At 38.8% G+C, this 27,726-nt stretch overlaps 1 protein-coding gene across 5 annotated transcripts in view; it reads right to left on the bottom strand.

The window, feature by feature from the left end:
- The window catches only part of PHACTR2 (phosphatase and actin regulator 2), a 362,779-nt gene extending 335,685 nt beyond the window's left edge, over positions 1–27,094 (bottom strand). For all 5 annotated transcript variants that reach the window (XM_072643498.1, XM_072643501.1, XM_072643502.1 and 2 more), the window contains exon 1: positions 26,585–27,094. In XM_072643498.1, coding sequence (XP_072499599.1) covers positions 26,585–26,858 — 274 coding nt within the window. In that variant the 5' untranslated portion in view covers positions 26,859–27,094. The remainder of the gene's footprint in view (positions 1–26,584) is intronic.
- Positions 27,095–27,726: the final 632 nt, after the last annotated feature.

Below are 27,726 nucleotides of genomic sequence, written 5' to 3'. Positions count from 1 at the left end.
AGCATGCTTCAACCTGAATTCAGATACCATCAGCTCTTTCTCTGGGGATGGATATCATTTTTCATCACAAGTCCCTCAGAGTGGGGTACCTGTATTGCTGAGAATAGCTAAGTCATCTCACAATACTGATCATCTTACGATACTGTTATTGTACACAGTACATTACACTGTGCATCAGACCATGCAAGTTTTTCCAGGTTTTTCTGAGAGCATCCTGTTCATCATTTCTTATATTACAATAGTATTCCATCATAATCACATACCACAACTTGTTCAGCCATTCTCTAATTGATGGGCATCCCCTTGATCTCTAATTCTTTGCTCCCAGAAAATAGCTTATAAATATTTTTGTACACATGGTCCTTTTCTTTTCTTTTTTTTTTTATCTCTTTTGGAATACAGATGTTACATTAAAGGGTATGCGTGGTTTTATAGTCCTTTAGGCATAGTTCCAAATTGCTCTACAGAATGGTTGAAACAGTTCACAACTCCAGCAACGGTGCACTAATGTCTCATCTTTCCCACATCTCCTCCATCATTTGTCATTTTTCTTTTCTGTCCTATTAGTCAATCTTATATGATGTAGCACCTCAGAACTGTTTTAATTTGCATTTCTCTAATCAATAATAAGTTAGAGTAAATAAAAATAAATAAAACCAGACCAATTTTTTAAAAAAAGTCCAAAGTATTTAACAATTCTGCGAGAAGGCTAATGTTGTTAGGTCCATAGATAAGTCCAAAATCTAAGCTGAGTTCCTGTAATAGCCACAACCACTTCTGTGGTTTGATGTCAAAGGTGTTTATAGTGTTCATATATGTCAATTTTATTATCTATCTAAAGAATTATTCCTACACCAAGACAGCAGTTAAATATTCTTTTTACAACCACTATCTTCTCCTTCTGGCATCAGTGCAACCCTGGAGCTCTTCTCTGAGGCATCCATAACTTTAAAAGAATGTTTTGTTACAATAGGAAGTAGTCAGAAAGTTTTTCCCTGACAAGTAAGCTTTCAATTTATCAAAAGGCACTTATGTGTCCATATTATTTCATTTGGCTTTTTCTAAGCTAAAAACAATAAAGGGAAAAGTCAAGGTGTGGAAATGAGGTACAAACCTAATATCATAATCAGCTATCCCCAGATTAAAACTCATCTTTTTTGATCTTTTAGATCCCCACATTTTGAAATTACCCCAATTTTACTTCAACAGGGAGTTCCTTTTTTCGTTCCAAGACCTATAGCCCACATATACCCCATCAAGCAATCCAAATAGACTTTTGCTGAGTTTCACAGGTAAGCAAGTTCTCTGAATTGTCTAGAGAACAGACCCTGATAAATTTCCATAATGGAGGCCCAAATAGGTATTTTATTGATGTTGTTACAAAAAATCCTAGCCCAAACAACAAATTATTGACTGGCAAATGAAAGGTGACTGAAACATGCCTTCACCTATAAGGTTGTTAGTTAAATTGATACAAAATTTCTGGGGTAACAAAGCTATCTTTTTCTTCTGCTCCCCATAGAATATGTTCTCCTTGAGTGCATGTAATATTTCCTTCTTGATTTTGTATCCCCAGTCCTAGCATAGTATCTGGCACATAGCAGTTATTTAATAAATACTTGCTGAATTAAATTTGATTGAACTCTTGGCTCCTGAGGCTACTTCTACCTACCAATATCTCTTTAACAAGTCTACTGTGTGAATCACTTTACAAGATCCCCAAAAGACGATCAGGCAATCTGTGACTGGCATGAGGTGAGTATCTTGTTTAATGATAACATTAATTCTACTATTAATATGAAATCTTTTTTCCCATGAGGCTTTGGCATTGAACTATAGCTGAAGTCCAAGCAAGGGCTTCAGATATGGGAATAATTCCTAATTTCAGTATTTCATTTATCTTTTTTCAGTGTTTATTAAAGTATTGCTATTCAAAAATGTGGGAGCCCATCAATTACATAGAAGTATGCTCTAGCTTTCCTTTAGAAAAAAGTTTTTGGAAGCAAGTTGGGAGACTTGTGTTTTGTTTTGTTTTGTTTTTAAGTTAGAAGATATTTTCGGAAGCAGCTAGGTGGTGCAGTGGATAGGACACTAGTCCTGGAGTCAGGAAGACCTGAGTTCTAATTCAGCCTCAGACACTTAGTAGCCGTGTGCCCCTGGGCAAGTCATTCAACCCCAATTGCCTCAACAGAAGAAGACATTTTCAGGGACAACCTGATAACCCCATTTAATTTGGTTCAAGCACTTTTCTTGTCTACATTATCAAATCATGTCTAACTCCATTAGATTTTACTATATGTTATCAAGACTTTTTTTTTTTTAATCCCTCCTGATCCGAAGAACATCAGCTACTTTGGAGCAGGGTCTGTTTTGGTTTTTGTCTTTGTATTCTCAGCACCCAACAGAATGTCTGGTACCTAGCACATGCTTAATGAATGTTTGTTGAATTATATTGAATACATCCTGAATCTTGGCTAAATAATCATCTCCAAAGATAGGAGTATCATCTACACAGTGCACATCTACTCAGGCTTTGATAATGGGTTATGGAGAATATCTTTCCATTAGTATGGCTTTGGGGAAAGAGGAAAGGGAATAAGCATTTATATAGAGAGCCTCCTACATGCAGAGCACTGTGCTAAGCAGTTTACAAATATCTATCTCATTTGACCCTCACAACAACTCTGGGAGTTAGGTGCTATTATGTTCCCCATTGTACAGATGAGGAAACTGAGGCAAACAGAGGTTATGACTTACCTTTGGTCTCACAGCTAATAAATGTCTGAGGTTGGATTTGAACTCAGGTCTTCCTGACTCCAGTCCCAGCACTCTACTGAACCACTTACCACAATAACCCACACAACTATCCAAGTTCCTTGATCTGAAGGATTTGACATAACAAGTGATACCAACCTCCTTTTCCTTCCAATAAAGGAAAGCTTTGTTTCCTTTGGTACCTCCCATGCTGTTAGTACATAATCACTTTTGCCCATCTGCTTGCAAACCTCACATATATATTTGGCAACATTCAGTCATATCTGGGGCCAAATTTGGCCCTCAAAGAGTGAGCTAACAGCCTTTGATGAGTCTTTTCTCCAAAAATATCAAATGATGAGAAAATCATAAGATGAATTTAGAAGCCTCAATGGATTTTTAAGAGAACAATTAGCTGCTGTAGAGGCTTCCTTATGGTAACTGATCTAGTTACCATAATTAGGGCCCTAAGCAAAATTGTAAGTAAGCCAAGTTTGGTTTAGGCATCTTCCCATCTTCTTTTCTGTGTTCCTCTGCTATCCTCTGTCATTCTGTGTTCTCTGACTATACAAATACTCCCACCCTGTCCTGTCTCTCAAACCAATCCTCTTTTGAACTGTCCAAATCTCCAAAATTGCTTTCTGCTTGTCTTTCCTCCCCTGAATCAAATCTTTCATTCATTCCCAGGAATGGAAATCTGATTATCTGAATATTGGCATTACTATTATACTGGTGTCAATCTGTCAAGGATCTGTTATTTCATCGTTGTGTACGAAACCCTCACCAAAACAGATCAAAACCTTACTAGGTGGTCTTTGGGCAATACTAAGACAAAAAAAAAATATCATCCTGTGTTCAAACTACTTATTATAAGCATATCCAAACTTGGGTAGGTTCATTCTTGTACAATAAAGACAGTTTTATACTGGGCCCATAATTTTGTTATGTAGGAAATAGTATATATTATTAGGCTAGGGAGCATGGCATCCATAAGGGTACTAGAGTTTGAGTCATGTAGGCTTAAGGTCAAATTTCGTTCTAGGTACTAATCATTTGCATGACCTTGAAGGACTCCCTAAAGCTCTGTCTGCCTCAGTTTTCTCATATCTAAACAGGGGTAATAACAGTAGGTGCCTCTCAAGGTTGTTTCAAGGACCAAGTCAGGTCAAATTTATATAGCACTTTTCAAACCTCAACGTATTCTATAAATGCTAGCTATTGTTGCTATTATTACTATTACTGGGAAGGGACGTTTCAGTGCAAATTATTTTTAAATTACAGTAAACAATACAGAGGAAGAGCTTGCAGACCAATAATTTTATTTGATTACAAAAGCAATCATTTTATCCATCCATGCAATAGATTTTTTCAATAATCTCCCAAATATTAAGCACAAAAAACCGACAGTAGGATAGCCACTATCTCAAGAGACAGATACTATATGAATTACATCAAATATTCAGTGAGAACATAACAATAATTTTTACTATGGCAGTCTGTGTCAGTAGTATGGTCCAAATGATCACTGAGTCTTATCCCCGAGGGAAGGATATGAATTTTAAGAGAGATTTGTTAATCCAAATGATATTTTATTGGTGAAGTGTATGAGGAAGACATTTTTGAATAGGGCAGCTTCCTGACAACCTTTTTCCAGTAAGATGAGGATTAAAGGCTAGGGGATGTGGGACTCTTTAGCTTCTTACCCCGACTTTCTTTTTAATTTATCATATCTTTTGTTCTTATATCACCATTTCCAAATGTATCCCTCCCCTTTCTTCTTTCCATACACAGTGAGCCATCTCTTGTAATAAATAATTTTTTTAAAAAGAAAGAGAAAATAAAACTACTTCATTGAAACCAACAAAACACCTCTGGCAATCCACTCAATATTCTATACCCACAGACCTCCACTACAGCAAAGAAAGGAAGAAGGTTAATTTTCTCCTCCCTTTTCCAGGGCCAAACTTCTTGGTCATTATAATTCCATAGTGTTTAGATTCTGCTTTTTTGTTTGTTTGTTTTTTCCTTTTATATTGTTATGTTCACTCATCTCCTGATCCCAGGGATTTTCTCTGGCTGTCCCCCATGTCTAGAATTCTCTCCCTCCTCTCCATGAACATATCTCAACTGGTTAGCCATTCCCCAATTGATGGCCCTGCTCCATTTTCCAAAAGGAGATGCTGTTTCCTATCTGCTCTTTCAAAGGAATCTAGTGTATTACAGAGCCTTCCTTTAGAACTTCCTTTTCCCCCCCTCACATCCCCTCTCCTTATACAGATACCCAATAGTGTGGGTGCTGTCCACAACCAATTAAGGCCCTAGATATAATCCGTTTAGTTATTTAATTTCAAGCTGCACATGGCTTTGGTACTAGACATACGACTTTCATATCCTGGGTTGGATAAGGTGGTTTCTTAAGATCCTGACATGAGCAAGGCAGTCAACCTCACCGAGACAGGCACACTCACTGGTGGATAATTTCCCCCTGCCACCTGACAGCCCTAATGAGCTACAGTTTTTCTTTGTCTGGACACTCTCTCTTTATGATTCCACTTATTTCTTCCTAGTTGACTTTGCTTTATATTGAGTTTGCCTTTCAAGTTCCACAGACATGACCTGTGGCCCCACTAGGCTAATCTCGTGCTTTGGTCCCCCAACTCCTTTGTTGAGCTGCAATGGTAATTTTGCTTTGTGGCTAGGGCATCAAAGTTTTTAAAGAATGGACCGAGAAAAACATGCTGTGTAGGGTGCTTTAATTATCTTGATTTCAATTTACAATTAGCATTAGTAGCTAGCATGATAGCCAACTGTAGTCATCTACCCAACTCCGAGGACAAACAGATGAATAGATCCCACTGGTGTACTAGTTCACTAGGGTGGATTTTGTTGTTGTTAGAGTTGTTGTCGTTCTGTTTTGTTTTTGCTAAATAATACAGGTAGACTCCCCTGGGACCAGGTGGGCCACATTTGGCTGACAGGTCACACACTTAATGCTGGGCTGTATGACTTTCCCTTTGCCTAGCAGTCAACATGCCCATCTGCTGAGCAGCCAGGCTGATGCTGCCCTCTGCTGGCCTTGGTGAAATATGTACTCCCAATGAACTAGGGAACAAGGAGCATGGCTCACTCTAAGAAAGCATGCAAGCCAGACTGTAAAGTATCATCTACTATAGCACTCTTTCTGTGTCAAGTCAAGTAAACAAGTATTTATTTAAGCACCTACTATGTGCCAAAGTACTGTGCTAAACACCAGTAATATAAAGGAAGGCAAAAACAGTCCCTGTCCTCTAGGAATTCACTATCCAGTGGAGAAAGACACCATGTAAATAACTGCATACCAACAAGATATTTGGACCTTAACTAAAAGTGTAGACACTGGTGATTACTTAAGAGACCATTAGGTCCCTTAGTGGATAAAGGGCTAGACTTGAAGTTTGGAGGATCAGAGTTCTAATCTTGCCTTAGACAAGTACTCTCTTAGCCTGAGTTTCCTTATATAAGAAATAAGGATAAAAATAACTCCTACCTCATGGTGGTGTTGAGAGGAACAATGAGATAATATGTGTAAAGTGCTTTGCACTATGTAAATATTAGTTATTATGATTACCTACAAAAATGGAGTTCTTGGCTGAGATCCTACTTCAAATATTACTGATTTTTACTGCCTTTTTCAGACACACCATTTTCATGGTGACAGGACAAGTAGACCGGCTATGAAAAAGGTGAGAGGCCTTTTTTTTTTAATTTTCATTTTTTATTTTTAATGTTCTATGATCACTACCATAAAACTTAGATTTTTTTTCCCCCTGCCATACAATTCTACATAGGATCTATACATACATTCCTATTGAATACGTTTTCAGTATAGTCATGCTGTGTAGAAGAACTAAAATAAATGGGAGAAATCATATAACAAACCAAAACATAATACACGCATACACAAACAAAATGATCTGCTACATTCTGTATTCCTGCATTCTGAATTCCATAGTTCTTTCTCTGAAGGCGGAAGGCATTTTGCCCTAGAAGACTATTGGGAATTTTTTTTTTTTTATGTCCTTGCATTGCTATGAAGATCCAAGTCTACCAGAAAAAACTCTCTCACACTATGGTCATAGCTGTGCACAAAGTTCTCCTGGTTCTGCTCCTTTAGCTCAGCATCAGATCATATAAGTATTTCCACGAAAGAGGCCTTTTTTTCTTGTTTGAATAAGTTGTGATACATCAACTTAAGAGGCTGTCTTTTTTAAAAAATTAAACTTAAGCAACTACTTATAGTTCATTTCAGTGAACTATCTCAGTGAAAAATCTCAACTTTTTCCCCTTTGTTTTCCATGTCTATTACTATCTACCACCCCCTTTTTCCTTCCTCCTCAACCACAGGTTATTTCATCTACTCTTCTCTCACCCTGCCCCCATTCCTTCCAATCTTTCCCCCATGTATAGTCAGGCAAAGCAACCAATTGGGCACGTTGGCTGAGAGAGTGCCTGGTTCTGTACTTCTACATCAGGGGCCCTTAACTTGAGATCCATGAATTTTTTTAAATGTATAATATTTATAATGTATTTTAATATAATTGGCTTCCTTTGTAATAATATGAATTTTCTTTTACACATTAAAAAAATTATTCTGAGGAGCCCCTAGGCTTCACCAGACAATTAAATGAGCCAACAATACAAGTAAAGGAAGAACTCCTTCTCTAGTTCATCCCCTCTTTGCCAAGGGGTAGAAATTATGTTTCATCATCAGTCTTTTGAAACCATGATTCATTTTTATTTTGGTTAGCTCTGAGGTCTTTCAGAGATTTCTTTACCCAATCATTGTGGTAATCTTGTACATTTTTTCTCTTGTTTCTGCCAAATTCACTCTCTATCAATTCATACAAGTCTCTCCATATTTATCTGAATCCATCATATTCCTCACTTCTTATGACATTCATATACCACAATTTGTTCAGCCACTCTACAATTGTTGAACAATTATATTTTGTTTCCAGTTCTTTGCTATGGTAAAAAAAAATGCTGCTATAAACATTTTTTGTACATTTGGATTCTTTCCCTCTGTCTACCTCTTTGGGGTACATGCCTAAAGGTAATATTGCTGAAGCAAAAGGCTACGTACAGTTTAGTGACTTTTGGGGTAGAGTACCAAATGGTTTTTAAATTTTTTTAATTTATATTTTCATTTCCAAATTTGCTCCCTCCTTCCAACCTCTCTTCCATCCATTGAGAAAATAAGAGATACAATACATATTATACATATGAAGTCATGAAAACATTGCCATATTGACCATTTTGTGTATGTAGGTGGGGAAGTAAGAAAAATGAAGGAAAAGTGCTTCAATCTGCATTCCAAGTCCATTAGTTCCCTCTCTGGAAGTGGACCACATTTTTATCATTAGTCCTTTGGAAATGCAGTAGATCACTGTATTGATCAGAAGCTAAGTCTTTCACAGTTGACTTTTGTTACAATATTGCTGTAACTGTACAACAGAAAATCAAATGGCAAAAAAGAATTCCCAAAGTATTTAGCTTTTTTATTTCTATGAGGAAAACTGAATGACAAAAAAAGCTTTTATTGTGAGGCAGTCCTGAGGTTGATGAATAGGGGATAGAGTTAACAATGGACAAACAACAGATAAACTCAATCACTTAGTAGGGGGGAAAGTCACACTGCCTGCTTAACGCCAAGGCACTGAAGAAAGCCAAAGGAAGCACAGTGGAGAGTGTGCTGAGTTTGGAGTTAGGAAGATCAGGTCCATGTCTTGTCTCGAAACCCAAACTGGGTCTGTGAGAAAGTCACTTAACCTTTATGAGATTATCCTCTCTGAAATGGGCACACTAAGAGCACCTACCTCATAGGGTTGTTGTGAGGACCAAATGAGAGATGTCTGTAAAGCTGTTTGAAAAACCTTAGCATGCTATATAAATGTGAGCTACTAATAATAGTTGAAACAACTAGTTGGCTGATTCTTTCATTTTCAGTTGCATAACCAGTTAAAAACTTTATGTTTCTATTACCAGACAATTTAAGAGAATATTAGGTAAAAAGTTAAAAATGATGACCAATATGATAGTCAAACACAGATAACAGAAGCATATGGTATTGCTTAGCCTATATTGCTACAAAAAGGGAAGGGAAAAGAAAATGGAAAACTTGGAGTAGATGTCAAATTTGCAAAACCTTTTACTCAAAATTCTAAAATCTGTTCCCCTTAACCATATTTTAAAAAAAACTTGCTTCAAGCAACGCAGTTTTTTAAGCATCACTTTTCCTATAAATCACATGAATTTCAATTCATTTTAAACAAACATTTCATATTTTCACCTTATTGAAAACATAGCTCTCTACTTTTACCTTGGTTTTAATTAAAGATGCATACTACAGACAGAAGCATAGCAGGAAACCTCCCACACTAAGGAGAAGATAAGAATCTCAGAAATGTCAATAGTTTCAGTGCAGGTTGTTTAAGAGGCAAAATACACATGAATGGTTTATTAGTATATTCCCTAAGTCTATCTGTAAATGTATACTCTTGCACTCAAAACTGTCTGTTGAACTTATCCAACCAATAAACTATCATTTTACTTACTCTTTTAGTTCCAAGGCTAATTGTTGAGGAAGGTGGTGATTTTTATATTTTTGATAGCCTTATTGTTGTAGTCCAGTCATGTCCTACTCTTTGTGAACCCATTTGAGGTTTTCTTGGAAAAGATACTGAAAGAGTTTGCCATTTCCTTCTCCAGCTCATTTTACAGATGAGGAAACTGAGGCAAATGACTTGCCCAGGGTCATGTAGCTACTAAGTGTCTGAGGTAGAATTTGAACTTAGTTCTTTCTGAAGCCATGCCCTGCATCCTATCTAGCACTACCTAGTTGCCCCTGATAGGCTACAAATTCCTAATTCATCAGTCAATAAACATTTATGACTATGCGCTCAGCTCTTGGACAGTTAGAAAAGATGCCTAAACAAATCATAAGGCTGAAAGTCTCAATGCAAATACAGTCTATTAATTTACTAATAGTTAAAGAATTTAAAAACATAAAGCTAGAAGAGATATTGGAGGTCATCAAATTTTTACCTGCTGCTTTGCAGAAGTCCAAAGGGGGACCCAGAGTTATATAGATAGTAAATGCCAAAGTCAGGACTTAAACCCAAGTTTTCTGATTCCAATGATGAGTCCACTTACAATGATATATATATATATTTCTTTGTGTATATATATATATATATATATACACACACATGTTTATATGTGTATATATGCACATATATAGACATACATACCTATAACACACACATACACAGACACACAGGCTTAGGAAACTGCTCTCTTAAGGTGATACCGCAAAATAATCTTCCTAATATGAGTTATTTATAGAAGTGATGGCTTAAGTCCCAACTTTCATATTTTCTTGGCCAGGTGTCACAAGCTTATTGCTGGCAGAATTTCACAGGTTCTACAATGCTTAAACTACTAGGATTTTTTTCTTCAGACTTTCTTAATCATCTTGACAGAGCCCCATCTGTTAATTGTGAGTAGCAGCTGAGTTCACTGGAATGATAAAATATGGTTAGCAGTAGCTCTCAGTTCAACAAGATATTAGTTCATGAAAGTAAAGGAGCAAACTATAGTCCCTAAGGCTGCTTGTCTCTAGAATCCCCCATCTTTTGGTACCATAGTCTGCTTCTGTCCTTTCTGGCCAGTTCTTACCTTCACCCTCATTTAGCGCAAACCCTCCTCATATGGCCTCCTCTTACCTCTCAGATTACTGATCACCAGTTGCATGTATTTGAAATCTTTTACTGTTCTTTACCTGGTACCTTCCACAGGACTTCACAGAACCCCTGCTTGACATATAAGGCAATTGAATTGTTTCCTCAATAGGTCTTGTTCTCCAACCCCACTCTCTGGGCTATCTCGAGTGGAACAAGACACAAACTCTCCTAGTATAAACATCTTACATAAAATAAAGAACACAAAGTGCTTCACTAATAGAGTATTCTTTCAAATTATGATATTAAAAATGTTTGCTTCATAGAGAAAAACAATAATGCTATTAAATATTTTTACTGAGGGAAGCTACTATCCCATATCTTTTATTTCCCATTTAGTTCTTAAATGTAGTATGTATAGAGGGGATAGTACCTGACACAGCACCCACACCCTCCTCTTTCTCTGGGTATTGGCCTACTCACCTCAACCTGTACTCATGTTGACAAATCTTGGGGATTTTCCTAGAAGGATATGGAAGGGAGATAGTTATAAATGGTCAAGCTGCTACAACGTATACTCAAGAGTTGTAGAATATTCACCATTAGCTTTGTTGTAGGGAATATATCAATATGCTTTATTTCCCTCCCAAATGGTTGTACAGTTACTATTTGTGACTGACCTGTGACAGAACCTTCCAAGCTCATATTGGTATGATCAGCCACAGCTAGACACATTGTGCATCGACCCTGACATTGAGGCGTTTTTTGGTCTTCTGAGCACAAAGAACAAACAACGAAAAATAAAATATCCACCTAAAAAGGGGGATTTTATACAAATATGTCATTTACTCCTCCTACTTCCATTTTCTTTTCGCCAGCTCCCTAACTGAATTCTGGCAATCTGAAATATCCTTGGCACCCCCCACATAAACTGCTATGGCTTATGGTTACTAGTGACTCCCTTTAGGCTAAATCTCTTGGTAAATTCTGTCAGTTTCCATCCTTTTGGACTTTTCTGCTGATCTTGGCACACTTACAATATTTTTTCCCGTATTACCATCTTCTAGTTCTCCTTGTTACAAAAACAAATTTCTTTTTTTTAAAAAGGAGGAATTTCTGAACAAACGCAAGTATCTGAACCTACAAGAGAAGTTTAGGACTAAGCAGGAGTCAAAGCCAAGGGGCATCAAGAAAACCAGCACTAGCAGAGAAAAATCAATCTAGACCTTGCCTTTACTGGCGTTGTGACTTGGGTTGAGGAAAAGAAGGAAGAAGGTCAACTCTAGCAACCTCAAGTCCTTTCCTTTTTAGGGGGCCCCAACCAGGGTAGTACTAAAAGTGTGGAAAATTGTCTAAGTTCCTGGACTAATGGGGATCACAGGAAAGGGAAGGACAATTGTCCTGTTTGTAAGCTTAGGTGCAAGGAAAAGGGAATTCATTTTTCCCTTGACTTTGAGTGCTTTCCCTTCTTGAGAGAGTCTCTATCCTAGGATATTTGTATGATTTGTAAATGAATTGAATTGAAGTGGGGCAGAGCTGTACAAAGTCATCAGCCTCACTCTCTGCACTAGAGTAGGACAGTATGACTAATTACGAAGATTTGGTAGAAGATAAAGGATCAGATAAGAGGGTCAGAAAGATATCTTAACTGCTGTGGAGTTCGATATAAGCCGTTTGTGTTTTTCATCTTTGGTCAGCTAAGATTAAAGTCTGTTTTGTATTTGATATACGGTTGGTTAACCTGCATGCTTGTGTGGGAGATGAAAATATTTTTATCTTTTTTGTTGAGAACCAGATATAAGCTACATTCTGATGTTTCTAGGGGAGAACCTGACTTGGGATATGAACCAAAGAGAACAATTTATGAAATGTGACCAAGATTGACCCTGTCCATACAAATTCAAGAGTTTCCAGTCCTAAGTACACAATAGGGAACAAAAGACAGCAAAAGGAAGCCCAGAAAAGCTGGATAGTTTTGAAAACAACAGAGAGCATTTATAATATAGTTTTTCATGAAAAAAGTAAATAGTCTGAAGTGGAAACTTCTGTTCTGCTGGGAGCAAACAAATGTTCTCTTTTTTTTCTCATTTTGTATTTAAGATTGAAATGAATAAAAAAAAATTTTAAGTTTCCAGTTCTAGGTCATGAGTTACCTTGAAAAGAAGTCACAATTCTACATTTACAGAACTATAACCTCTCCCTAATGTTGAATTTCTATGTAACTGCAGAATATTCACTTTTGGATATTACTTCCTCACCTAAAACTAAGTGTTCTAAAAATCGTTTATCATGTTTACACTCAAAACTCCTTGCCTTCCAGTGTCGCCATCATTATCAGAGGCTCCACTAACCTCCTAGCTTCTAAAACATTTAAACTTATAGCCAAGAATCAAAGCGATTGAAAGGACCTTTGAACCCATCTAGTCCAACCTGATAATTAGAAAGTTTTTCCTTATATCAAGACTCTTTACAACTCCACACATTATTCCACACATTACTCCTAGTTTTGCTTTCTCAGATCACACAGGTCAGTCTGTTCTGACAGACTGACTGCCACATAACAACCCTTTAAATACTCAAATGCAGTTATTATGCTGCCCCCAAAACCTTCTTTCCCTCTTTTTCTAAATGTCTTCAGTTCCTTGAGCCAGTCCCATATGGCACAAACTTCAGGTGGCTCACTATCTTGGTTAGCTTCCTTTGTACATAATCCAGCTACAGTCTTGAGTCATCTTTAACCTCTTTTATCTTCACACATTTCAGCTAATACTAACAATAGCTAACATTTATGTAGCTCTATAAACCTCTTAAGAGCTATAAATTTTGTAAACCTTTCCAAAGAACTTCAGGAACATAATTTTATTTGCAATAGCTTGCTGGTGAGTTCACCTGCCTGAGTTTTCTCTCAGTTCCAATTCATTCTCCATTCAGCTACTAAAGTGATTTTCTTAAAATGCAAGTCAGATCATGTTATCCCCATACTCAGTAAACTCCAATGGTTCCCAGTCTCCTCCAGGAGCAAATGCAAAGTGCTCAGTTTGACATACAAAGGCTTTCATAACCTAGCCCCCTCCTACCTTTCCAGTCTTCTCACACCTTACTCTTCACACATACTCTTCAATGCAGTAATATATTTCTGGCTGTTCTATGAACAAGATACACTCCCTCCTGGGTATGGGAATTCTCTCTGGCAGTTCCCCACGTCTGGAATGCTTTCTCCTCAATTCCAATGACTGACCTCCCTGGTTTCCTTTAGGGCCCAACTAAAATCCCCTATTTTACAAGAAGCCTTCTCCAACTCCTTTTAATTCTAGTGACTTCCAGACTTTGGTTTTGGTGCAGATATATTTCAAGGTAGAGTTTTGAGAGAGGCTGTCTCAAGAGGCAAACCTAAACTTTAGAGTGATTACTGGGAGCCCCCAGAGATGTAGACATGTGAAGAATCTGACCTCATCACAGCTCTTGACTTCCAGGCTTACAATTCTAGACTATTGAGAGTGAATCTATTTATGGCAAGACGGTTTTATCTTTCTTGGTTTGAACTGAAAGATCTCATTTCACTCTCAGCCAAAGATCTCCTTTGCCACTGTATTTTCCTTGATCTGTTCTACCCTGCATAACTTCCCTGACTTCTGTTTGCTGTTTTGCTTGGATAAATGGCTTTAAATGCTACGAAAAAAAAATTCTAGTAACTTCCCTCTCTTAATTATTTCCTATTTTCCTATTCATTCTGTATATCCTGACTTACGAGTGTATATTTGTTTGTTTGTTGTCTCCCCATTAGATTAAAAGCTCTTACAAAGCAAGGGCTTCTTTTGCTTCTTTTTGTATCCCAGCAAATAGCACAGTGCTTAATATTTATTGATTAGTTGATTGAGATATGACACCCCAAAGCCTCCTCTTTCTATAGCCTCTGTCCTAGTCCAAGCCCTATTGCTTCGCCATTGTGCCGCAGTTGTGGAACAGTGGAATAAACAAGGTATCTGTTCTATTGCCCAGATTCTGGGTGTTACACCAGCCATTGCATTACTTAGTTTCAACTGTTCCTTGAAATAGAAATGTGCAAGGGACCAGATGATCAATGTTACTTCCTGACAGAAAGATGATAGTCAAGATATAGAATGAAATATTTTAAAATGTGGCCAATGCTTATACATATTTCTTTTTAAAGGGTTTTGTTTTTCCTTTTTTTTTTTTTTAATGGGGTGGGAGGATTTGAGAGGGAGAAACAATATAGGTTTGCTCATTGAAAAGATTAAACCAAATATTTTTTTAAAAAAAGAATTTCCTCCACCATATGCCTGACAAGTGGTCATTCAAAGGTTGCTTCATGACCTCAAGTGAGGGGAAAAACATTACCTCCATTCTACTTTTGACTAGCTTTAATTATTCTATAGCTTTTCATCTTCCCTAAATTGATTTTTAGTTCTCTAGAGACAAGCAGAACAAATCCAATCCCCTTTCTACACAGCAGATCTTCAAATAGTTAAGGTATCATGTTGCCCCTAAGTCATCTTTCCATAGGCAAAACACGTCTAATCACTTTAATTTCTAAATCAGATAACCTCTTCTTAGTCCTCATTCTTTTTGACATCTCTGAAATGTCTGACACTGTTGAATATATCCCTCACCAGGTACAGGAGATACCTAAGTAAAAACTAAAGCTGACAAATAACCAAATTAATATAACCTTTGGTCCAAGTCACAATAAGTCCATCAGCTAAGGTCCTGATTGGATCAAGAAGTAATCCCCTAATTCATTTCTGATAACCTTTAGATGTTTTGTGGAGAGCTACTGACCCCTCAGCCCCATACAAAAGTCACTGCACCTGAAGTTGTGTGGCATGAGAGCAACATCATGCACTACTACTGAGATGACCCACATCAGAGAAGGGCAGTATTTGCAGAGGAACCCACCAGGCCATGTGGGTACAGCATGCACAAGAAAGACCTGACACATTGCAGGGGTAAGTGCACATCAATAAAGACTAGTACTCTTGGCAGGAAAGAATAGTCTAGACTGAAAACTCTTGAGGAGACAAAATGTATTATTGTGAGAGACGTCACAGAAAGCAATGCAGAATTTAAAATTCTTTGGTAACTTGGGCTTTAATTATTTATAAGTGAGATGCTATCTAGTAAGGATATTTCACTGGGGTCTGTGTTGGAGGTCAGAGAATCATAGATTTAGAGCTTGAAGGGATCTCAGAGGCTAGTTAATCCAACTCCTTCATTTTATAGATGACAAAGCCCAGGGAAATTCAATAAACCCTAGTAGATAACCTGAGCCAGATCCCCTCTTGACACTACAATAACACACTCCGTAATGACAACATGAGGCAATTCTTTAGGCAATAAGGAGACTAGAAGGGGTTCTGAGCAAAGCAGTTACATACACATATAAATGATTTATCTGCCAGCCTTGTGAAGGATAGATTGGAAATGAGAAAGACTTCATTAAGTGGGGGAGATTAGTGAAAATGAAGAGATTTAGATTAGAAATGTCAGAGACACTTTCCCTTAGTCCAATATGACCACAGCTTTAAAAACAGAGACTCTGGTGGTCAGTAGACTATTTCAAAATTCTTCCTGAGGCTCTGTTCAAATTTTCTGCCTTCATCTCTACCCTGTGTCAGACGCTAATTGACAAAGTCACACCTGGGCCTCTTCTTCCATGATAATTTGACTTGCAAATTTTTGAAGCTTTTTCTGATTAAGCTTTTCCATATCCACTAAATCTCCTCATCTCCCCCTTCACTAAGAGCTCTCTCTTTACTTAGTCTCTGTTTTCATCCAATCTATCCCTCATACCACTAGCAGATTAATGGTCCATGGGCATTAGTGTATGATTTCACTCCTCAGAACCCTTTGATGGTTTACTGCATACTGAACAAAAAGTTAGAACTCCTTAGTACGTCATTTAAAGTCCTTACAATTCAGGGCCAACATAGGCATGCATAGAGCATGGACTGCATGTGTGGGCATTGCATTTCAGGGCCAGGAAGCTTTGCTGAGGAAGCATTGCATTGACCCTTCCCCTTCTCTCATGAGCTGGGCATCATAACATACTCTATGAATTCCAGCCTTACCTCATACTAAACTATCCTTTTCTATGTTATCTGATCTACTTATATTTCCCTGAATCCTTTCTTTTTTAATTCCATGCCTTTCTTCACATTGATCCCTAGGCCTAGACTTACACCATCCCACACCTTTAGCAGTTGAAATTTGTCTCAGTGTCAGTTCCAATGCCAACTCCACCATGAATCTTCCTTCTTGAACTCTGTACTTATACATTAGCTTATATTATTATTCATGGATGTACCATGTCTCCCATGGGGCTGTAAGCTCAGAGACCAACTATTATTGAAACTTTTTACCTGTCCCATCAAATAGCACCAACCTCATGTAACAGCAGATGCTTGATAAACGTTTGTTAAATGAATGAATTTCTGTACCTGATGCCCAAATTGAATTCCATGGTCAGCCACTCCAAAGCAGTCCTTACTATGCTAAGACCATAAATTCCCTCTCACTTGACTATGCCAATCATGTTGATTTTTAATCTTGGATCACCTCTACTATCTGCTTTCTTTGCTCTTGCTATCAGGCCTGTTACTAGAAAAAAAAAATCACAGAATTTAATAGCTCTAAGCCTAGACAAGTCTCCTTATTTAAATGGGCTTGCTTAACCACTTTTTGTCCTTTTATATGTCTGTTCTTTAGCATTCTGTATAGAACAGCTATTCATACCTTCTTTCACTTATCTAGGCCATTATTTCAAAAATTCTATTATTTTTCTATTGCATTCAAAATCTGCTGCATAGTTTAAAAATATTTATCCATTGAGGATGGTTTTCATTTTTGAAAAAAATGCAAATGCCATATAAAACAAGTTTAGTGAAGAAACAGGTATTTAAAATGGTTGAGATTGCGTTTGTTTTAAGGGGGTAGAGTTTAACAAAAACCAAAGCAAACCAAACCAAGATGTGACTATGGAATAGTGAGTCTTAAATCATCATATGGCTTAGAACTAGCCCTGAAAGCAATTCCAGAAGGGGAACTAAGAATATATTTGGGGTTACAGCAGCACTGCTGGAATTAGTCTAGAGCTTTCCAAAGATGATTTCTTTGGAGAATGCCACTTACAGCTAATAGCTAGCATTTAATAGTGCTTATTCTGGGACATGCACTGTGCTAAGCACTTTACAAATATTATCTCATCCTTACAATAACTATAGTAGACAGGTACCATTATCATCTCTCATTTTACAGATGGGGAAACTGAGGCAGACAGAGAGTAAATGACTTGTCCAGGGTCATGCAACCAGTAAGTTTCTGAGACCAAATCTGAACTCAGGTTTTCCTCTTTCTCAGGCCACCACTGGATCCATTGTGCCACCTAGCTACATAATTGTATACATAAGTTATGACAGTGATGTAAAGACTGAATCTGTGATTTTATTGACATAGGGAACTTTCAAATTAAAAAAATTTCATCTACTAATATAGTACCTTCTCTTCAACTTATAGTCAGAGAGAGCTGTCTAGAGCTCTGACTTCTGGGGCCAGATCCTCATTCACTAAGCCATGATATCTCTCACACCTAACATCTCTCCAATTACCTTGCATCAATCAACAATCAATCAAGTATTTACTAAGCACCTAGTATGTGTCAGGCACTGTTCTGGATGCTAGGTATATAAGTACAAAGAATGAAAAATCCTGATTCACCTTGTACTCAGTAATTTCATTGTTTGATAAATATAGGTGATGTTGAGGGTAATGATAATGAATATTATAATAGCGATATGTATGAACATATAGTCAATCGTTATCTAATAACTTGTACAGGTAAAATAGCAAGTACCCAGATGAATTAAAATGTACACTAGAATACAGAAGCAGACTAGTTGGTTCACAGTCATAAATTTCATGGCACATGGTCCAAACAACTGACCTAATCTAGAATTAGAGTCAATGTAGTCACAGATTGGGTTTTTTTTTAAGTCTGGAAAAAATTAAAAATGGATTTTTAAGTGTCTTCCAAAAATTTTATTTTTAAGCATTATGCACACATTCTCCCCTCTGGCTTCCACTACCAACCCCTAATGCACATGGTCCATATTGTTATCAGAGACAAGATACAAATACATTTTTTAAGCCTGTATGTAGGCAGAAAAAGCTGCTAAATAAGATAAGTAAATGTCAAAGGTTTAGCCTATAGGTCATAGGTTGATCCCACGTACTGGTAACAGCTAGTGCAACCTACTTTTTTTGTGTTAACTTCAGCTAGTATGATCAAAGATAATGAGTCATGCAACATTATGGTATTTTTGAAATGTTCTTAGTTTTACTTTAACTGAAACTTTCATAGTGCTCTGAGTCAAATGACTCTTATGCAAAGTATTTAAGGTTAGTTTAAAAGTATGAGCCTAAGTGATTAAATTATAATGAGTTATCCTTAATATATAGGTAAAATATTGTTATAATTAATTAAAATGTGCTGTCCAGCTCCTTTAATTGAATTGGAATTTTCTTGTATTAGATACTGATTGAAATAAATGGTCCATGAGCTAGAGTTTGAAAATCTCTTTGCAATGTAGAGATTTCTGGTCTGATGGTATTTGTTTTAATGAGACCTGTATTGGGCAAAGAACTTTACCTACTGTCTATCAGTTGGGAACATGCTAGCGTTATTTCGTTGCAGTGGTTATTGATTTGTGCCAAGGTAGATCTTCTCTTACTCAACCCTCACTCTGAACAATAGCATATAAAATATATTAAGGTTAACATGAATTCCCAGGCCAAAATCCTTAAGTTCAAATCAAAAACTAAAAATTCAACAGAAAGTTGGATTAACAACTTGGGATAGAGAATTTCTCTTAAGCAACAATTAATCATTTGCTTTTGAATTAACTGATTAAATTTACTTACTTCAGGGATCTATTATTTATTGGTGTGGGTACTCCTTCTACCAACTACAAATCACAACTCACCACCTTAAAAAACAATCTCTGTGACTTGCTGTGGCAAGAGAGAGAGAGAGAGAGAGAGAGAGAGAGAGAGAGAGAGAGAGAGAGAGAGAGAGAGAGAGAGAGAGAGAGAGAGAAGAAAGAAAGAAAGAAAGAAAGAAAGAAAGAAAGAAAGAAAGAAAGAAAGAAAGAAAGAAAGAAAGAAAGAAAGAAAGGAAGGAAGAAAGGAAGAAAGAAGGAAAGAAAAAGTAAAAAAGAAGAGAAAGAAAAGACAAATTATCACCTGATGATAATTCTTTCTACACTTAGCTGGGTGGGCCCCTTGGACATCCTATCATTCTGTATTTGAAGTTTCCAACTTGCTAGAATCTAGAAGGAATGCTAGAAAGTCTGCATTCCCCTAACATATCTTTTGAGAATTCAGACTCACTTCTTTGCCATAATGAGGCGTTGAAGTAGGACTTTAATAGAGGATGAAATTAAACCTAAAAATGTCATTTTCCTTGGCTGAGTCAATTAGTTGAACTAGTTAAAGATTAATTTTCATGCTACATGATAAGAACTCTTCTACATTTAAATACTTATTTTGGTGACATGTATATATTGCCAAAGGGCAATGGAGAGATACCAGATGGATGTAAAATGAAACACACTACTGATGATGGACCATGCAAGAATGCTTTGAAGAGATGTAGGGCCAGAAAAGGAAGCGGGCTGTTTATATACCACAGTGGAAGGAAAACCAATGAATGGTCTTGTGCTCCATTAGTATACACTCAAGGATAATGGACCTTGAGAAAGGTTCTCCCTCTGGATGGTTTATGGGACAACATGGATAAGAGTAGTATTGAATAAAAAGGTATAAATTGATTGTGATCTGTGACATTGGAGGGAGTCGCTATGCTCACACCTTCATACATTTAAAGCTATAAAGGTCTTCAGAAGTCATCTAGTCTAACTTTCTCTTTAGAGAGAAGACACAAAGACTGATGCCCATGGAAACTATGCCACAAATACTACAATACTACAAATATGTCACATAATAAATAGGCGATTTGGGATCTGAACTCAGGTGTTCTTATGTCAAATTCAGTCTTCACTATGATACCCTGCAATATGATCTTGAGGTTCATCAAGAAGAATGTCTATTGTAATAAAACACCCCTCTCTTTATATGGATGGAAGGATAATAATAGGAACTTGATATAGAGAATTTCTAGATTAAGAAACTCCCTCTACCAGGACAGGTTGGCACCTTCTCTGCAACTTACAGTCTTAGATGGTTGCTTAGATGGTTGCCCAGGGTCACACATCCCACATGTGTTAGAGGGAAATTTGATCCTAGGTCTTCCTGGAATCAAGGTAAACTTTCTATATACTACACTATGTTGTCTCTAAACATGGATGGAAATTATTTACAATATTTGTAATGTTCCCATATACTTAAATTTTCTGTAATGCATTACTGGGAAACTGTTAAGATTGGGCTAAGGATGCTTCTTCCCTGGGGGCCAATGGTTCTTCAACCTAAGAACTTTTGGATTTGGGCAGAAGAGATGTGAAATATTCATTTCCCCTAAAGGTGTCAATCCTTCCACTTATTTAGTGGCTAAAGTGGGAAGACCAGGACCAAAGATGGTGGAAGACGCAAGTGGGAGAACTAGTTTTGAGACTGGACAAGAAAATCAGTTTGTCCCAGAAGCACTGTATAAAGAACCACACCAGAAGGATACTATCCGAGACTTTAAAATATCACTCCTATTTAAAGGTAGGGGAATCAGGTTTAGCTATAGCTGAGCTGCTAATTAGTGATGAAAAAGCACAGCCAAAGGAGCCTATGAAAAGATAAAGTCCTATGTATGCATACTACAGAGAATGCCAAGCTTCAAGTCCAGACAGAGATGATTCAGGAATGAGAACAGAACTTTGTAGAAAGGTTTGGAAGATGTTTATTCTTCTGCAAACAGGGTAGTCTCAAATTTTTATACTTTATTTTTCCCGCTCTTAATATCTAGTAAAGTTTTTAAACTCTAAATGGTCTCAACCGAATTGAGAGAAAGAGGTATGTATGTGAGATAAGAGAAGAGAGATTAAAAATTCTCTCTGATGTCTGATAACTGTTGGTGGCAGTGGTTGGCGAGGTTTGGGGACAGAAGGTCTTTTTGTTCATGAAAAGTATTTCTTCACATATCCCTATGTATCTGTTTAGATGCACCTCTATCTTAATGTGGGCAAGTAGGTAACAGTGGTTAGAGGGCTAAGCCTGGAGTTAGGAAGACATCTTCCTGAGTTCAAAGTTGGCCTCAGACACTTACAAGCTGTGTGACCTTGAGCAAGTCACTTAACCAGGTTTGCTTCTGTTTCCTCATCTGTAAAATGAGCTGGAGAAGGAAATGGCAAACTATTCCAGTATCTTTGCCAAATGGGGTCAAGAAGAGTCTGACACAACTGAAAAATCACTGAATAATAACTATTTGAATGTATCCTTATTTGAATTTGTTAAGTTTTACAAAACACTTTGCTGGTCCTCTTTAGTAGCCTTCCAATTCTATTAGGTTGTTCCAGAATTGCCCTATTTATTTATCTAGGAGTCCTATAGAAACACTGTAGAGTAACCCAAGAAATACATGACTAGCCTGGATGTCCTAAATGACATGAGTTGAAAAGATGGTATAGAAGAAAGAATCGAGCTTAGACAGAGGAGACATGCGTCTGATTCCTTGCTTTGCCACTTACTAGTGGGGTATTCTGAGTCGAATCATTGAAGTTTTTTGATCCTGAGAGATAAGAAATGTCAGATTCTACTGCTATTAACCAAATGCACAGATAAGTTTTAAGTATGAAAATTAGCTCTTCAATTTAAAAGTTTATCAACTAAACTCTGTAAGTTTTTAAGAGTCCCCTCAAAGGATGAACTGATGATGATATTCACTTAAACTGATCTAGCACACAAACTTAAAACTAGGAGATACAAAGGTACTGTCTGAAATAGCAGCTGACATAATAATTACATGAATATGGGGCCTATTCTGTGTCAGGCACCGTGCCAAGTGCTTTACAAATATTCTTATTTGATCCTCATGACTCTAAGACATAGGCGCTGTTATTATCTCCTTTTTATAGATGATAAAACTGAGGCAAACAGAGTTTAAGTGATTTGCCTAAGGTAATATAGCTAATAAATGTTTGAGGCTGAATTTGAAATGAGGCCTTCCCTGGAGTCAGGAAGACTATCTTTCTGAGTTTCCATCCAGCCTCAGACACCTACTAGCTGTGTGACCTTGGGCAAGGCACTTAACCCTGTTAACTTCAGTTTTCTCATTGGTAAAATGAACTGGAGGAAGAAATGGAAAACTATTCAGTATCTTTGCCACGAAAAAATTTCAAATGGTGTCATGAAGAGGAGGACATAACTGAAACAACTGAATAACAACTTCCAGGCTCCAAGCCCAGAGCTCTATCCATTACAGTACACCATTTAGTTTCTAAGACCACTCCCTTAGGAGGAAGAGGAGGAAAAGAAGGATAAGGAAGAAGAGATGGGAAAGGTTGGTATAGGTGCAAGTCCTCAATTTCAAGATAAAAACTATAACCATACTAAAAGGCCTCCTCCGAGCCTCCCAACACCCTTTTGTGGTATGAGAATCACTATACAGATGAGGAAAGTAAGACTCAGAAGTCACTTGCCTTGCCCATGGTCACAAAGGTAGTAGGTATCAAAAATTGGATTTAATCCCAGGTGTTCTTAACTGCAAAGTCAGAATTCTAACCACTCTACCATGCTTCTCCCAAAAGAATGTGCCGTCATCTAGATTTCAATTACCTGCATCTGAGGTTCAGGATCTGCAGTTTTATGTGGTGTGTCTCTTAGGAATGCAAGAAATGGTATAAAAAACTAAAGTCCACATCTAGGCTGTCAGTTACAGGGCAGTGATTCTGTCCTGTTGAGTAACAGCCTAGTTCTGAAACAGCATCTAATAGCTTGGGAGGAAAGCTGCCCTTTTTCCCTTGGGGGGATGAGTATTTCCTGTGGCATAGGGTGAGAAGGGAATAAATAGCCACAAAAGCTTCATACACTTTATGCCAGATTTTTCTAAAGCACACATAAATCATCAAAACAACTCCAAGGTTTCACCCCATACTGAGCAAATTGGCAAAAAAATGACAAAAGATGGGAATAGTTGATGTTGGAGGGTTTGCACTGTTAATGCAGGCAGCTATGAATTGGTCCAACCATTCTGGAAAGCAATTTTGTATTATGCAAAGGAAAAAAGTGACTAAAATGCCTATACTCTATAATCTAAAAGTTTTAGCTGTTAGTCATATGCCATAAGGAGGTTAAAAGTAAAAAGAAAGTTCCAATATACATCAAAGTATTTATAACAGCACTCTTTGTGATAAAAAAGAACACTGACCCAAACAAATGCTTATTGATTGGGTGACTGGCTAAACAAACTGTGGTATATGACCATGATAGAATTTTACTATGCTCTAAGAAATTATTAAGTATGAAGAATTCTGAGAAGCATGGAAACTCCTATAAGAACTGGTTAAAAGTGAAGCAAACAGAAATAGGAAAACAACATGTATGATTATAACAATGTAAATTGAAAGAACACCACCAAAAATCAAAACTGAATGCTGTGTAATTATAATGACCAAACTTTGACTTCAATGAAAAGATATGCTAATGTACCCCTCCCTTTTCTGCAGAAAGGGGGGCTTACGGAAATGGAACATTTCTTGTACTTTCAGACTTAACTAATAAATTAATTAAATTTATTGGCCTGATGATTTTTCTTTTTTTATACTTCAATATAAAAGAAAGTTCTCTGGAAGAGGGAGAGAATGGGATATATTGGGAAATGAGGGTAATATAAAAAAGTTTTTTTAAGAACATTTTAAAATAGCCTTTAAAAGTAAAATAAATGTCTGAGAAAAGATCTGCAATCTACATTGATGCACATTTTGTATATCTCAGTTCTATATGTCCTTATTGTCCTTTCTTTGTGTAGGGAAGCTAATTCCTATCTAGAGTCAAAAAATGTGAGATCTGGAAAGGACCTTAGGGGTTAGTCCTGGCCCAAAGAGATGAAGTGATTTGCATAAGGTCATATTGTGATAAGACACCAATTTCACCTCTTTCTACTGAGTCACATGGCCTTACTCCACATGACACAGATTTCTCTTATGATTATAAGGCCCTCAGGAAGGCAGGCTGGAGTGTCCATTTTTATAGTGTTCAAAAATACATTATCCATGCAGTTAATTAGAGGTGGGCAAAATCACCTTAACTGCTGGATGACTCCTTTTTCATTCCTGGTTGTGTTTTGGGGGGTTTTTTTGCCAGAGCCATTTATAAAAATGTTTTTTTCATCATGTAAACATAACGACTTAATAATCAAGCTTGGCCCCAAACAAGATGTGAGAAAGCACCCCTCTTATTAGCAGAGTAAGAGACTATAGGGGTGGATTCCTACATACAATATCAAACTTTTTCAGTATATTGATTACTTTTGCTGGGTTTGCCCTCTTTTTAATTGTCAAAATTAAGGTGATAGAAAAACAATAAAGCTTATTTTTAAAGGCAGCACTTTTGTTGCAGGTGAATTTCAACATTTCTTTTTTAAATGTCTTTAGATAATACCAATGTCTTTCGATAATACAAAATCTCATTAGGTTTGGGTGTTTTTCCAGGGATGTTTTTTGTTTCAACTTTTTCATTCCAAATAGTTTCATTATAGATAGTAAAATAACTAGAAAAAAAAAGACTTGTCCTGCCATGAAGCATTAAAGCAACACTATAGTACTTAGGATAATGCTTCGTTCAAAGGGATTTACCATCATTAATTATTTAACTCACTTCACCTCCAGTGGAGGTAGGTCCATATTACCATTCTCATTTTAAATACTGAGATAGACAATGTACAAGGTTAAGTGATTTGTCCAAGGTTAAGCGGCGTGCCGTAGGGAAAGTTGGTCTGCTTAGCACCCAGCTCCCAATTCAGTTTCTGATAATGCCAAGAACGAACCCAAACCGAAGATCTAGAACGGTTCCTTCAGAAGCTTCAGATGCTGTCCCAAAATTCACCTCCAAAACTCAAAGAACGTCCTTAAAATCTTTTACGGGATCAGTACAACTCACAGCCAAGGAGATGTGGACTCAGGTAAATTCAGAGCAATGCCCGGGGCCAAAGCCATCCAAATAGTGACCACCCCCTTGAAAGGCCAAGTGCCTTCCATTCTCTTCATGCTTCTCAAAAACAGCAAGCAGACAAACCCTAAACGAGCAATTTACCCAAGACATGCTAAGGGGAAAGTTCTCCAACTTTCATCCCACTGTGAGGGCCGGCTTTGGAAAGCAAGGACTGACGAATGCAGCACTTTTGCGGCCCATGAACTTCAAAACTTGAACAGAAGGAAAGCCTTCTCGCAGACAGAGAAGCTTCCTCTTCCTGACAGAGAACCTGAGGGCTTCCTCTTCCTAGACAGAGAAACTCCAAACTAAGGAAGCTTCTGGGGTGCAAAGAAGGGGTTAACCACACTCTAGTGATCCAGGCCACACTGCCTTAAGATTGTTTTCATCAGCTGGACAGTTAGAGCACAAATAAATTGTGCCTGCTTTAACAATGTCAAACAATTGATGGCGACAACCCAAGAGCAATCCGAGCGCTCCTGGGGCCACCGCAAAGAGCGTTTGCTGGTCCCCCACTCTCCACTCTGCCCAGGATCGCCCGCGGGCAGGCTGGGCACTGGGGGCTGGTGGAGGGACACGCCATGCGTGGGCGAGATCAACTGCAGGAGCCCGGCAGAGCTCCGCGGTCGGTGGCCCCGGGCGCCCGGCCACCTGCCTCTAAGGGAGCCGCTGTCACCCCTGCTCCGCCGAGGTCCGGGGCAGGCTCAGCCCTCTCAGGAGGTCGCTCCATGGAGTTGCGGCTTGACCTGGGCATGTGCCGGGCATGGACATGGGCACAGGCGTGGGCACGGCACGTTCTCCGGTGCACACGACAGCCCGACAAGACAGGCACCCCTGCCCCTCTCCCTCTCTTCTAGACCCCATTCCCGAGCCCTCAGTGTCCCCAGCCTCTCCGCCTCCCTCCACCGCACCCTCCCATTCACCTCCGGGACCAGTCTTACCTGAGCCCGTAAGGTGCAGCAGGAGCGGGCGGCCCCTGCTGGAGAACGAGGAGAGGTCGCTCTGCGAGCGGCCTCGGGGGCTGGGGTCGCCCGGCAGCCAGCGGGGACCCGAGGGAGGCTGGGGAAGAGACGCCGGCGGGGCCGCTTCGCCGGCCTCGGGAGCTGCGGCCACCGCCCGCCCTTCCTCATTCTCCGCCGCCTCCCTGGAGGTCTCCTCGCCCTCCCTAGGAGGGTGCGGGTGCTCCGGAGCCGCTCGTTTGCCCTCCTCTGCCATCCCCGCCCGGGCGGAGGCGGCTGGGGCTCCTGGAGAACCCGAGCAGCCGTCTGGGCTCACGGCTCGGAGGGCAGGGTGGGGCAGCGGGCACAGCCAGGGGCTGCGCTCTCGAGCGCGAGCGGCTGGAGAGAAGCGAAGAGAGACTGGCTCCTCGGGTTCCAGCAGCAGAGCTGGTCCTCCGGGGAAAGGCAGAGAAGGGGCAGGGAAGGTGGACACGGAGAGGGGAGATGCCAGTGAGAAAGGCAGGAGGAGAAGGAGGAAGAAGAAGAAAAAAAGAGAAAAAAGTTTACACAGGAAGGAGCCGCCCACAGCTGGCCCTTGTTAGCGGCAGCATTTGGGTTATGGACAGTGGTGCCACCAGAGATGCCACAATTGACTTGGCCAACCTTTCTCTCTCTCTCTCTCTCTCTCTCTCTCTCTCTCTCTCTCTCTCTCTCTCTCTCTCTCTCTCTCTCTCTCTCTCTCCTCTCTTTTCTTCTCTCCTCTTTTTCCCCTTTTCCCCTTCTCTCCTCTCTTTCTCTTTCCCTCTCTTTCTCCTCCTTTTTTCTCTCTCCCTCTCTCCTTCTTTCTCTCTTTCCCCCTCCCCTTCCCCTCTCTATGTCTTTGTCTCTCCTTCCCTCTCCCCATTTCTGTTTCTGTCTCTCTGTCTCTCTCCTCTCTCCTTCCCTTTCTTCCCTCCCTTCCTCTCTCTTCTTCTCTCCCTTCCCCCTCTCTCCCTTTCTTTTCTCTCTCCTCCCCTCCACCCTATCTTTCTCTGTCTGTTTCCTCTCTCTCTCTCTTCCCCCCTTTCTGTTTCTCTCTGTCTTTTATCTGTCTGTCTGTTTCTCTCTCTCTCTCTCTCTCTCTCTCTCTCTCTCTCTCTCTCTCT

Source organism: Notamacropus eugenii, chromosome 2, assembly GCF_028372415.1.
Source record: "Notamacropus eugenii isolate mMacEug1 chromosome 2, mMacEug1.pri_v2, whole genome shotgun sequence".
Lineage (NCBI taxonomy): Eukaryota > Metazoa > Chordata > Mammalia > Diprotodontia > Macropodidae > Notamacropus > Notamacropus eugenii.
This window is presented reverse-complemented; position numbering and strand designations above follow the sequence as displayed.